This window comes from Molossus molossus, unplaced genomic scaffold, assembly GCF_014108415.1.
Source record: "Molossus molossus isolate mMolMol1 unplaced genomic scaffold, mMolMol1.p scaffold_m16_p_11, whole genome shotgun sequence".
Lineage (NCBI taxonomy): Eukaryota > Metazoa > Chordata > Mammalia > Chiroptera > Molossidae > Molossus > Molossus molossus.
Window position 1 is genome coordinate 19794632 of NW_023425346.1, and position 13331 is coordinate 19807962.

Genomic DNA, 13331 nt, shown 5'->3' on the forward strand with positions numbered 1-13331 from the left:
AATTTTAAACACAGATAAAGTATGAACAGATTCAATAGTCATTTGTAACATAAATGCTTAGCAAAGGGAATCTTCATTAACCTGATAGAGGGTATCTATTAAAAACCTACAGAAAATATCACACTTAATCTTGAGACTTTACAAGTATTTAAAGTTAAATCCCAAACAAGAAAAGCATGCCCTCTTACTGCTTTTATTCAATATTCTACTAGAGGGCTACTTTACTTATGCAATAAGTAAATACTATATAAAAAACCTTAACTCTCCTAATATGCCAGACATTATTCTATGTGAAAGGAACTGTTTTAATCCTCACCTGAGGATATATATTTTTCCTATTTATCTTCAGATAGAGCGGGAGAGAGGGAGAGAGGGCGAAGGGAGAGAGAGAGAGAAAGAGAGAGGAAAACAAACATCAATGAGAAGAGACATATCGACTAGCTGGCTCCTGCAATGACCCTGACCAGGGCTGGGGACGAACTGCACCAAGGTACAAGGTACATGCCCTTGACCAGAATCATACCCGACTCATGGTCTGAGGGCCGATGCTCTAACTGCTGAGCCAAACGAGGCCATTTCACACTTTTTAATACCTACAGCAGTCCTATGAGATAGGATTATGCAAATAAGGAAAGTTGAGGATAAGTGAGTTAGTCATACTGCTAGTAAATAGCAAAATCAAGATTTGATACCAGGCAGTGTAGGCACAAAATCCATACTTTTTACTACGATGCTATCCTTCCTCACATTTATTTGTCTACTTTGAAAATACAAGATACTCATTTACAAATAAGAGGTCAGGATTGTTGCTGCATTAAAAAAAAAGCAACATATAAAAACTGGTGTTCTTTTTTTGTTGTTGTTAATCCTCACTGGAGGACATTTTTCCATTGATTTTTTTTTTTTAGACAGAGTGGAAGGGAGGGAGGGAGAGAGAGAAACATTGATGTGACTAGGGCCGGGTATTGAACCTGCAACCCAGGTACATGCTCTTGACTGAGAATTGAACTTGTGACCCTTCCATCCCCCAGCCGACGCTCTAACCGCTGAATCAAACCAGCAAGGGCTAAAAACTGATGTTCTTATGCTTTATTAGCAAACAATTTATTTTATTATTATTTTTTAATCCTCACCCGAGGATATTTTTCTGTTTATCATCAGATACAGCGGGAGGGAGGGAGAGAGAGAGACAACGACGTGGAAGAGACACATTGACTGGCTGCCTCCTGCAAGACGTGGCCACTGCTGGGAACGAATCACAACTGAGGTACGTGCCCTTGACCAGAATCAAACACACGACTCTGGTCTGCTGGCCAATGCTTCAACCACTGAGCCAAACTGGCCAGGGCTTAACACACAATTAAAAAATGTAATAAAAAATATTCCCATTCCCAGTTTAAAAAATTGTAAGTTATTCTAGCATAAACTAAACATTAAAAAACAATTTCAAAAGATATTAAGGAATGCCAATATACTTTATAATTAAATAAAAAGTACCAAAAAATGAAGGGACATACAATGTTCATTCATTAGAGGTTTAAAGAGAAGAAAACTCAAAGTCTTTTCCAATTGTTTTATAAATTCAAAGTAATTCCAATAAAAATCCCAGAATATATCTATCAAATAAATCTTCAAAACAGCACTAGACAATGTTCATAGAAACATAAACATTTAGTTATTGTGTTACCCCGCGGACCAGTGAATCACAGGTTCGATTCTAGCCAAGGGCATATACCTAGGTTGCGGTTTGTCCCTGGTCTTGGTCTGAGTTGTGTAAGAGGCAACCAGTTGATGTGTCCCTCTTACGTTGATGTTTTTCTCTCTTGCTCTCTCCCCCTCCCTCTCACTCTATCTGAAGATAAATGGAAAAATATCCTCAGGTGAGGATTAAAAAAAAAGTAAAATATTAGAAGCAAATATAGCCTGGCCGGTATGGCTCAGTGGGTTGAGCGTCAACCCATGCACCCAGAGGTTGCCAGTTTGATTCTTGGTCAGGCTGCATGCCCAGGTTGTGGGCCCGATCCTCAGTGTGGGGCGTGATGGAGGCAGCTGATCGATGTTCTCTCTCATCAATGTTTCTCTCTCTCTCAAACCAATTAAAAAGAAAAAAAGAAGCAAATATAACAATGTTAAGATTTTCTAAAGATGGTATCAAGTGCAGGGGTATCTGTTTTGTCATGCTCCAATCTGGTTGGCATGTTTGAAATATAATAAAAATAATAAAAATAATTGTATTATTTTAAGACTGTAAACCATTTATTTTGAAAGAAGTTATAGTTCTATTAATTTGAGAAGCATAGGTTTAGGGACATTTCATTTGACTGTTTTAGGGCCTGGGGATTACACAATACAGGAAAAGATTAATGGTAGTCCATTTTATTCTTGTGTGGCTTAAACTTATTAAACACTGTTGGGGTGCCTACTATACTCCAAAACTCTGGTAGGATATAAAAGATATTAAAATTGTATCTCCATTTTCAAAGAGCTTATAATCTAGATGATGAAATAAATAACTTTGAAAAATAATGAGCAGGTATTTACTGTCCAGGGGTAAAGCCCTACCTTTCTGGGTTATTTTTCTTTTCCTGTAGGAAAATACTTGTGTTACATTGTTTTCTTCCGGCTCATTCTATATTGAGTCACTGTAAAATGAACATTAGCATCAACATATTTAGTAATTTAGAACAGGGGTGGGGAATGTCTGGCCTGTGGGCCATCTGAGGCCCTTGAAATCATTTGGTTTGCCCTGCCAAGGCAACCACAGGAGGGACTCGCAATTCAATAAATCTAGGAGCTTTTTTCAGAGCAACATAAATTTATACTAAGTGAATTATAATAATAACATAAATTTTAAAAATATGTTTTTATTGATCTTTTAGAGAGAGAGGAAGGGGCATAGAGACAGAAACATCTATATGAGAGAGAAACATCAATTGGCTGCCTCCTGCATGCCCCACACTGGGCATCGAGCCTGCAACCTGGGTATGTGCCTGACCAGGAATCGAACCAGGACCTCTCAGTCCATGGGACAATGCTCAATCCACTGAGCCACACCAGCTGGGCATAACATAAGTTTTGAGGGACAAGCAAGGAATGTCCATGACGGGATAGATGGGACATATACGAGTACATGATGGGACAGACACATAAGCTTCTTGTCAGCTGCCCTTGGCCTGTCTGCCTGTATTGTGGTGACTCAGAGGACAGCTAGTGCCAGGCAGGCTGGGAGCGTACATGTTGCAAAAGTGTTAACACACTGGCAAAACTACGGCAATCCTGTGATGATGAGCCCAGATGCGATGAGTTGATTCCTTGAGACGTTGATGACCTTGCCTCTGATGATTGACCATGATGTTGTCCGCTTCTTTGTTAACACAGATGATAACTCCAATTCACCTTAATCCACATGTCTATGATCAACAATCCTTGCAAAAACGGAATCTTAGAGATGAAGATTAAGGGAATTACAGTACACAGAAAAGACCTCAAGAGTCCATGATACAAATGTTGGATATGCTCCAAATCCAAGACACAGGATTAGAACAGTGATCAAAGCAAAATAATCACGTAGCTGGTGACACACACACTGGATAGTTATTAAAATTTAACTGGTGTGACATCCTACAAATGGCGACTACAAAGAAAAGTTGATTCATAGTGTCAATCTTTCCAAGAGAAATGGACAAATGATTCTTTTTTTGTTGAAGTCAAAGGCAAACCCGTGTGCCTACTTTGTGGCGATATGTTAGCAGTAATGAAAACCAATTAGGAGGGTCATTATAGCTCAAAACATGCTGAACTCAATGAATCGGGAGGCCAAATGCATCTGGATAAAATCAATGCTCTTTGGCGGAGTTTAGAATCACAACAAGCCGCTTTCACTAGGCCTCGTTGTGACAGAGATGTTATTCAGATGAGTCATATACTGAGCAAGCTAATGGCAAAGAAGCTGAGGCCTCATGTAGAGGGAGAGTTTGTGAAAGAGTGCATGGTGGCTGTTGCAGAGTTGTTAGCGCCAAAGTAAAATCATTTGAGTGTTACTTTGTTTTGGAGAACCACCTCAGGTCAGATTATTGACTTAGCACAAGATATTGAAAAAACACTGAAGGGTTCTGCAGAAATCCAATTTTTCTCTCTGGCTTGTGACAAGACAACAGACATAACAAATATACCCTAGTGGCCATTTTTGTTCGTGGGATAACTGAAGAGTTTGACACGTGAGAGAAACTGCTGTCACTGGAAGCCATCCATGCATGACACTACAAGAAGTGAGGACTTGTTTGAGAGTCTTGTTTGATCAATGTAAAAACTTTTCATTGATAGTTCAATGAGCTAACATTTGAAAAGAGGTCTTGCTACAGATGGAGCTCCAGCCATGGTTGGTTCACAAAAAGGGTTAATTGCATTTGTCAAGAAAGAACTGAATCGTCTCAGTCTTGATCCAAGTGATTTAATTATATGCCACTGCATCATACACCAAGAAAGTCTCTGCACAGTCGTTGCGGCTCAACAATGTGATGTCAGTAGTATCATACATAAATTTTGTCAAAAGCAGAGGGGTTTAACAGCCGCCAGTTTGAGGAGTTACTGAATGATCTTGACTCTTGAGTATGGTGATTTTATCATGTGACGTGAGGTGACTGAGTCGTTCCTCCTGACTGTGCAGGTGGATGATTCGGTGTTTGGCTGGGGTCTTTGGCAGAAGCAAGGAGCTTGAAAGAGTCCTATTGAGGTTTGGTTCCAGTTGTGGAAGGGAGCTGAGAGTCGTTACTCCCTCATTGAGAAGCAGTTTGCGGCCGTGTACGCAGCCCAATTAGCCAGTGAAAGTGTCACTGGTCCTTGTCCTGTCACAGAGCAAACTACCCACCCGGTCAAGGGGTGGTTACAGTCTTGGGCTACTCGACCACGCACAGGGGTGGCTCAAACTCCCACTTGTTATAGCCAGTGATAGAGGAACTAATTTTACAAGCCACTTGGTCCAAGCCTGGGCATGGGACAATGCCATCGATTGGCAGTTACATGTCCCTTATAGATCTCAGGCTGCAGGCATGGTAGAGAGATTCAATGAGCTCTTGAAGGAAAAATTACGAGCCCTAACACCACATTGGAGGCGTTGGAAAAGACACCTGCCCATAGCGGTGAGGCTATCGAATGAACAGCTGCAGAAAATAGGTAAAGCCCCTCTGGACAGAGTCACCGAGGGCACTACCCACATACTACGGGTGTCACCTGGAAAGGAAACTGACTTAAAGCTCTCCCTGAGTGGAGGTGCCATTATTTTACCTGCTCCCACGGCGGTGGCTCCCGGACACGCAGAACAATGGATGTGGCCTTGGCAAGTAAAAACCTCTGAGGCCCCCTGGATAGCTCTGATACAACCCTGGGGTTAACGAAAAAGGGCTCTCACTCACCCTGGTTAGGACGCTGGCCCCTGACAGTACTGGCCACATTGCCTCCTGAGGCGAAAGTTTCCCTCTTGCGTGGTGCACCAGCCATTCGCCTGTGGCCCACACCTTTATATTTAGTAAACATGGAAGAGGAGCCCATGCCCTCTATGCCCAGACTACAGGTGTGGTACCATCAGCTGGGAGGGGCCCCTCTATAAGTTACCATCCTATCACAGGACGAGCAGGTAGCATGCATCTTACCAGAGGGTTGTGATCTGCCAACGATGGTTTCATTATCTGCTTTGTCTTACCGCCCAGGCTGACCACTGGGAAGTTTGCTGTCCTGGGCACACACCTTCGCCAAGGTGCACAATGTGTCACATTGCTGGGTCTGTACTGAGCTCCCATCTGACACTTCGGGCAACCTTCCCTGGCGAGTAGCTAGAGCTACACTTGAGAATTGGATGACCCTCCGCAACTGGAACCGCACCAGCACTGAATGGAATGCCTGCCTCTGGGTGCCTGAGACTCTTTTGTGCCAGACTTATTACAATGAACGTCCCTTACTCGAGAAAGCTGTATACAATGGTTGGGGGTGGATGATGGGGACCCATGTAGAATTATTGCAAGTAGCTCCTTTCTGTATAGAGCAAGTGAATTACTCTGTCCCTAATCATACAGTAGTTGGATCCTCAAGGAATTGTGTCAGAATATCTCCCGTAGAGAGAATACCAACTACTGGTGGGATGGGAGGAAATTAGTGGGCACTAAGCCTACCGACTTTTTGCCAGACGATGCTTTCTGGATCTGTGGACGCTATGGATGGCCCTACCTTCCTGCTCCCTGGACAGGACAGTGTACCTGGGGGTGCCCCTTTATACAGGGCTGCCCCACACCCACCTTAACCGAGACCCGCTAACTGGGACCCTGTTTGTCATAGATGGCACCGAGAGAAAAGAGCTGCCTGGTGGTTCTACCCCTTGGCTTTGTTTATACCTGGGGGTGGGACAATAGCTGTAGAATTGCAAGTAGCTTTGGCGCAACATATGCCCAAGTCTTGAAAGTTACTCGCACATCCCTAGCTTTGCTGATAGACGAAACTACGCAAATGCATAAAGTGTTACAGACCAGGATGGCTTTAGACCTCCTGACTGCGGTCCAAGGAGGAACTTGTGCCCTTTTGCATGTTGAATGCTGTGTTTATATCCCAGACCATCAGCAGCAGATACAGGAAGCCCTGAAAGAAATGGACGCTGGTTTCAGCGATACAGGCTCTCCAGGAAGACCCCCTGACACAATGGTGGACCAAGCTGGGGAGTTCCTGGAGATGGGCCCTACTGCATCTGGCAGGCCTCACTGGAGGTCTCTGGTTCTGTGCTGCAGCCTGTATTGCAGTTGTGGGCTCTGGGCGCAGGGAAATGCTTTATGGGTCAAGTCCTGACACCCCAGCCTCTAGGGGGTGGAGTGTTAGGGCCTGGAAGCCTGGCCTGTTGTTGATAGAGGCCATGGTTCAGGACATAACCCCAGAACTGGCTGCGCAGGCGCTGACCACGTTACCGTTATATAAGTATGACACAGCAAAAGCTTAGGACGCATGACCACGCACGGTCTCTGCACTGCCTCCCCCCCCCAGTGTTCTACCGCACGCGTGTAAAAGCCACTAGCTGTATTGAATAAAGCTCCTGCCGTTTGTTGACCCTCCTGGTGTGGGCTCCACATGCTTTCTTTACCTTGGGTCTCTCACCGCCGAAACCCCCTGGAAACCCCCAGTCTCTGGTTTAAGTTATTTACATAAACCAGTTACATATTTTTTCTTTTCCCAAATGATAAATGCCAAGAACCAGTTATAAAATCTGACTGCTGTGAAGCTACACAAAGACAACTATAATTAGTTTTAAAATTTTATTGAAATTCAGGTTTAGAATTTAACAATTTAATACAGTATTATGTTGAATATTTTCTAACCAGTATTCTCACCTGCTTCACATTATTTCTGGACACAACTTTTAAGAATTGGTACTTTCTAATTTTCCATATGCCAGTTATACATTCATTCATTAAAATCTCAGATACATACCTAAAATTGTTATCTCAATGTAAGAATTAAAAAAAATAAACTCAAATGTTGAAAATTTAAGACACTAATATTACAGCCACTGTAATATAGAAAATAAAAAATTTTACAATCTTAACTGTTTAAAATTGTTAATTTTATTGTAGTAATGCAAATATTAATTTTTAACATAATCATGTGACTTTTTCATTAAAATGTTTAACTATTTCCTACTGAAGCATGTCCAAAGTTATAAAAATCTTTTCTTTTAAAGTAACCTATATTGAATTAGTCCAAAAGTAATTGTGGCACTTTAGATAAGCATATTTTAAGTACCCAAGGTGCTGCCTGATCAATAGCAGGTTACTGGACAAAATATAAAGCATGGGTTTCTTTAAGGAGTGAGTCGTTTGGGATCACGGGGGAACATTGAGGTCTGACGAACATTGTGCAATCCCAAAAACAGCATAGTCACTCGTTCCAACCCTAGGGAAAACAAAATAAATATTAATTCTTTTTCTGAAAACCTGTCAGAATCTTTCTTATTGAAAACTACCAACATAATATCGCCCATCAACAAAATACTTTTCCTTGTTAGGAAGGAAAATGACTTCTATTATTTTGAGTTTATTTAAAATGAAATGTTTTTAGCCCTGGCCAGTTTGGCTCAGCGGTTAGAGCGTCGGCCTACGGTCTGGAGAGACCCGGGTTCGGTTCCCGCTAAGGGCTCGTACTTCAGTTGCAGTTTGTCCCCGGCCCTGGTTGGTTGTGCGGGTGGCAGCCACTCGATGTGTCCCTTCACGTCGATGTTTCTCTCTCTCCCCCCCACTCTATCTGTACTGAATGGTTTATATATAGTATGCTACAATCTATATAAAAACATATTTTTAAAAGTGTGTATATTTTTGATTATGCAAAGACTATTTTGTATAGAGAGGTGAACACACACTCCTCTATACCCTTTTAATGTGAAATTTTTGTAAGTATATTATCTACTCATCAAAAAACCCCCAAACAACAAACAAAAATTCAACAAAACTATAAATTCAGAATTCTGAATTTTTAAGAGTATTTGATACAGACATCTAAAATCTGAGTTAAATATTTACTCATTTTAAATCACGGAGCAGTAGATTACATATACTCTAGAGGTGGTCCTAAAAGTCATTAAAATGTTACATTTCTACAAAAACATTTAGCAGCAATATGAGCTTATTCAAAAGACAGCTTTAATTTGGGCTAATTTGAATGAACTCATAGATGAAAGAAAACAGGGTACTGAATGTATAAGACATTTTGTTTTTAAACTATTAAGACAAAAAGAATGGCTAGAACTTTATTACAATACTTTATTTTTAAAAATATTTTGGTATGTGCCCCTAGCAGGAACCAAACCTGGGACTCTCTGGTCCGTAGGCCGATGCTCCAACCGCTGAGCCAAACCGGCCAGGGCTTTTATTTATTTTATTTTTTTATTAATTTAGAACTCACTAGTTAGATGTTCATTTTGTTCTTTGGAAATCAAATTTTTATTTAGTCATAACTCATTTTAAAACTTCTTGTAATTCAAATTTGTATTACACTTAGCATTTATGGACTTATTTATAAGCAATAACAATATACAAAATTTATTTCTTGTACTCTAATGCTGAAGAAATTTAGTTAGAATTGAATGAACACTTTGCCAAATGAAATCTGGGTTGGAAATATTATTGTCATAATATTAAGGAATATTACCAATGCCTCCACCACCATGAGGCGGGGCGCCAAAGCGGAAGGAATCGATGTATGCCTTAATTTTCTCCAAATCTAAAAAAACAAAAGCATAATTTATCATCTTATTTAGCTTTAAAAAGGTACAAAAGCAGCTATTGCTAAATGAAGAGTTAAACAAATGACTTTTTACCAATTCCGTGATGTAAGGCTCTCTCTGTTAGCAGCTGAGGATCATGTATTCTTTGAGCTCCAGACAGTATTTCTTCTCCTCTCATGAACATGTCATAAGAGTTGGACTGTTTCTGCAGGAAAAGCAAATAAACCAAAAACATCACGTTTTGAAAGTGGCTATCATTCTATTTCCATTACACATGTGGAGAAAAAAATCTCTGTTGTATGAACAGCAAGTTCATTTTTTCCTACAATTAATGATGTAACTACTCCAATGTACGTAGTTTTTAAAAACATTTTTAAATTTATTGATTCTAGAGAGAGAGAGAAAGAAACATCGATTTGTTGTTCCAACCATTTATACATTCATTGGTTGCTTCTCGTATAAGCCCTGACCAGGGAATGAACCTGCAACTTTGGCATATTGGGATGAAGCTCCAACCAACCTGGCCAGGGCACCAGTGAACATATTTTGTTTCAGTAAAACAGGATTGAATTAGTGAGGGCCGAATAATAACTTCTTCCTTGCCTCCATCAGATTTTATGCTCCCCTTCTCCCACGCTTTCCAATATCAAATCAGAGCACCATACCTAACTTATAAGATGTAGTGCTGATTCTTACTTCCCTTTATCAACAGTAATGTTTTGAAGTGGGTCACTTTTGGAACTTCAAATTATCAATTAAAATTTCTTTTTTATCTTAAGGGAATCAAATTATACATCAATTTACCATAGCTTAACCATTCCCTATCAGGTTTTAATGTACTTTCCCTGTCTTTCAATAAACCAGTGGTTCTCAAAGTGAGATTCCTGGATCAGTAGCCTCAGTATTACCAGGAACTTGTTAGAAATGCAAATTATCAAGCTCTACCCCAAAGCAACTAATCAAAAAGTCTGGTGATGGGGTCCAAGGGATTATGATGCACACTAAAGTTTGGGAACCACTACAACGGAAAGATAGTAAAAGGCCACAAGACATTATTTAGATGAACTCCCAGAATAGAATGTGAAGTCTTAGTTCAAGGTCAATAACAGATTTTCTAATGTCTGCAATCTAGTAATACTATTTATTATTTTATATGGCGCTTTTCACTCATAAATCTTCAAAAAATGACACACAAAAATTATTTTTAGTGTAAGTTTCTGGAACTAATTTGCTAGAATATTCAGATTTCACTTTGACTTCAATTGACAGAAACTAGTAGTAATCCATGTAATAGGACCACTGAAACTGAAAATTACTAAAAACCATTATTCCCACTGTGCAATTTGACATAGCGACAATAAAGTTTTCCCTCTTCCCCAAAACAGGTTATTTAAAATCAAATTACTTACAGAATTTCTTGGGTCTGGCATGGTATAGAAAGGTCTTACAGCCAATGGGTATTTATCAAGAATATAAAAATCTGTATCATACTATAAAAAGAATAAACATGATTAAAATAGATTTTAAAAAAGTTTAATTAAAAGTAAAAAGAAGGCTAACATTTTGGTAATTAACTGTCCTTTATTTATAGTTTTGTGCTTCAAAATTACTATAATTACACTGTATATACACTAAGTATTCTGTTTCTTTCAAGTAATATCTGTAGCCTATAGTGTTTTTCCATAATGTTATAAATTCTTCCAATACTTTTTAGGAGCTGCTGACTATAAAATCATAGTTCAGATGTTCATTTTTCTTTTCTAGGGGAACATGTAATTTCTCTCTAATTTCTCCCACATTGAAAATTATACTGCAATAAACTTCTTTGATTTTCATTTTTTCCTTTGCTATTCTAGTTCATTTAGTGTTTCGGATGCATTTTATAGCTGTGTATGTTAAATTATCCCTAATATATTTGAGTTTTACGAAGAGTAACAAAAATTTTAAATCTATAAATTATTTTGAGAAAACTACCTTTATAATATTCATCTTAAAAAAAAAAACAACCTTGATTACCTTCCCAATAATTAAAATCTTAGTTTAGATATCTAAAAGAAATTTGATAGTTTTCTTCGAATGAAAACTATAATAGAAATAAGTAACATTAACATGAAATTATGACAGTTTTTAGAATACTTACTATGTGACCTAGATATAATTAAAAAGAAACCAATCACATTTCAACCGTTTTGATGTTAAACATTTTTGCTAAAACCGGAATGTAGAGGGAATGTCAATAAAGCTGACAAACTGAAAGTGGCTCTGCTGAAACAGCATTTCAAAGGTATAACTTCAATACTGTGCAGTTTCAGAAATATACTTTAGTTTCCTCAGCAGTTTAACAGTTTAGATGAAACCAGCAGGAGGCGTTCTAGGACTGTTTGCATTTTTATACACAATTTTCTTAATTTAAACACCATACTTAGTTTGTATTTATTCTGGAATCATACTACCCTAGGAAAATTAGTCCCCTCTGCAACTAGCAGGGACTAATAGTACTAGGATATATTTCAGATTGAGAAAAAGAAATCCAGCGCATGTACAAGAGGCCTACCTTTTCCTTTACCAAACGACCCAACAGTTTTTCATTTGGCGTACTGGAACAACAACAACATGAAATCAGGTGTTGAATTAGCTCATAAAGGGTTAATAAAGCACTTCTTCTATTTGGAAGTTCCCAAAGAATAAAAAATTCAGCAAAAATACACAATTATCTACCCTGCTCCTTTTAAAAAAGGTAAGTATTACTGAAAACTACTTATAAGTGCACCTGGTACAGTGACTTGCATTTAGTAGGTGCTGCTCAATAATATTTAAATAAAACCATAAACAGAATTTATTATTTCACTGTTCAGAAAGAACATGAGTGAAAAAATTTCCTACAATCACATATAATAAAAATCTACTATACGAACTTAGGCTATTTTTGCCATTAAATGGTTCCACTTTAAAATGGTCTCTCCTTTTTGTTACTTTTATCAAAGGTTTATAAAACAAAAATCAATATTTGAGTCTTTAAAATATAATAGTGTTTATATAAACCAGTTACAGTTCTATATCCAAGGGGTTGCTACTTTAGCATCTACCCTATTTAAGAACAATTTCCAAAATACTTACAAAATTATTGTCTAACTTAAAGTAATTATAGAATGTATGGTTTGCCTTAGATAGCAATGTAGGGTATGTGTAAAATCATATATATATATAGATATATCTTTTAAACAAACAAAGTAGAGTTTTGAGTGAAATGTTTTTAAAAAGCCCTAAAAATGACAATAATCATTCCTTTCCCTCTTACAGCCATATGAATTGTTGTGATGCCTTAAATATTTTAATGTAAGGACCCTAGAATAAAATATAAGTAGATAATAATAATTTGATATCTTTATTAAAGTATATAATTTGTTTCAAAATTATGAGTTGTATGATCTGAATTTAGATAATATAGTATTGTACATCAAATAAAGAATAGTGATTTTTATAAACTTTTGGAGATGTTAACAGTTTTATGCCCTAATCCTGTGTGGGGATGGATTTAGACTGCTGTTTAACTTTCTCTAACACCACTGACTGAAAAAGAGGTAACATATTAAAAGACAAAATCACAGGCAAAAGTCTCTATATTCTTTAAAGCATTACAAACTTGAGGGGACAAAAATGGTGTTTACTGAAGCTTAGGCAAATCACATTAAATCATTTTTTCAGATCACATATTACTCAAAAGGTAATAAAATTAAATTTTATCAGCTGGGTAAAAAATTATCATTAATCAATATATATTCAGTCTTGCATATCTTAAATGTAGTTACTATAGTTTTAAAAATCACAAAGACAAACCTCAGATCTTCTTCATCTCCCATTTCAATTCCAGCTTCCCTTAGCATAGCCAATGCTTCACAATACTCTAGTCTTAAAGTGGGCTCCAAAAATTTGAATGGCTCACATGGGAATTGCTTACTCACCGTCTGAATTTCAGTTTGAAACCTATTTGAATAATGATTTAGTTAATAATAATGTGTGAGACAATGTTTTCCCCACTTTCCCCACAAGAGGTCACTGTGACAATATGCTAAAAATC

General features: G+C 38.1%; 1 protein-coding gene across 3 annotated transcripts in view; it reads right to left on the reverse strand.

The window, feature by feature from the left end:
• Positions 1-7609: 7609 nt before the first annotated feature.
• DARS1 (aspartyl-tRNA synthetase 1) overlaps positions 7610-13331 on the reverse strand; it is a 67220-nt gene continuing 61498 nt past the window's right edge. For 2 of the 3 annotated variants that reach the window (XM_036254176.1, XM_036254177.1), the window contains 6 exons: positions 13091-13237; positions 11808-11850; positions 10663-10743; positions 9347-9458; positions 9178-9249; positions 7610-7926 (listed from right to left, as the gene is read on the reverse strand). In XM_036254176.1, coding sequence (XP_036110069.1) covers positions 7835-7926; positions 9178-9249; positions 9347-9458; positions 10663-10743; positions 11808-11850; positions 13091-13237 — 547 coding nt within the window. In that variant the 3' untranslated portion in view covers positions 7610-7834. The remainder of the gene's footprint in view (positions 7927-9177; positions 9250-9346; positions 9459-10662; positions 10744-11807; positions 11851-13090; positions 13238-13331) is intronic. The other variant, XM_036254178.1, reaches the window with a different exon arrangement.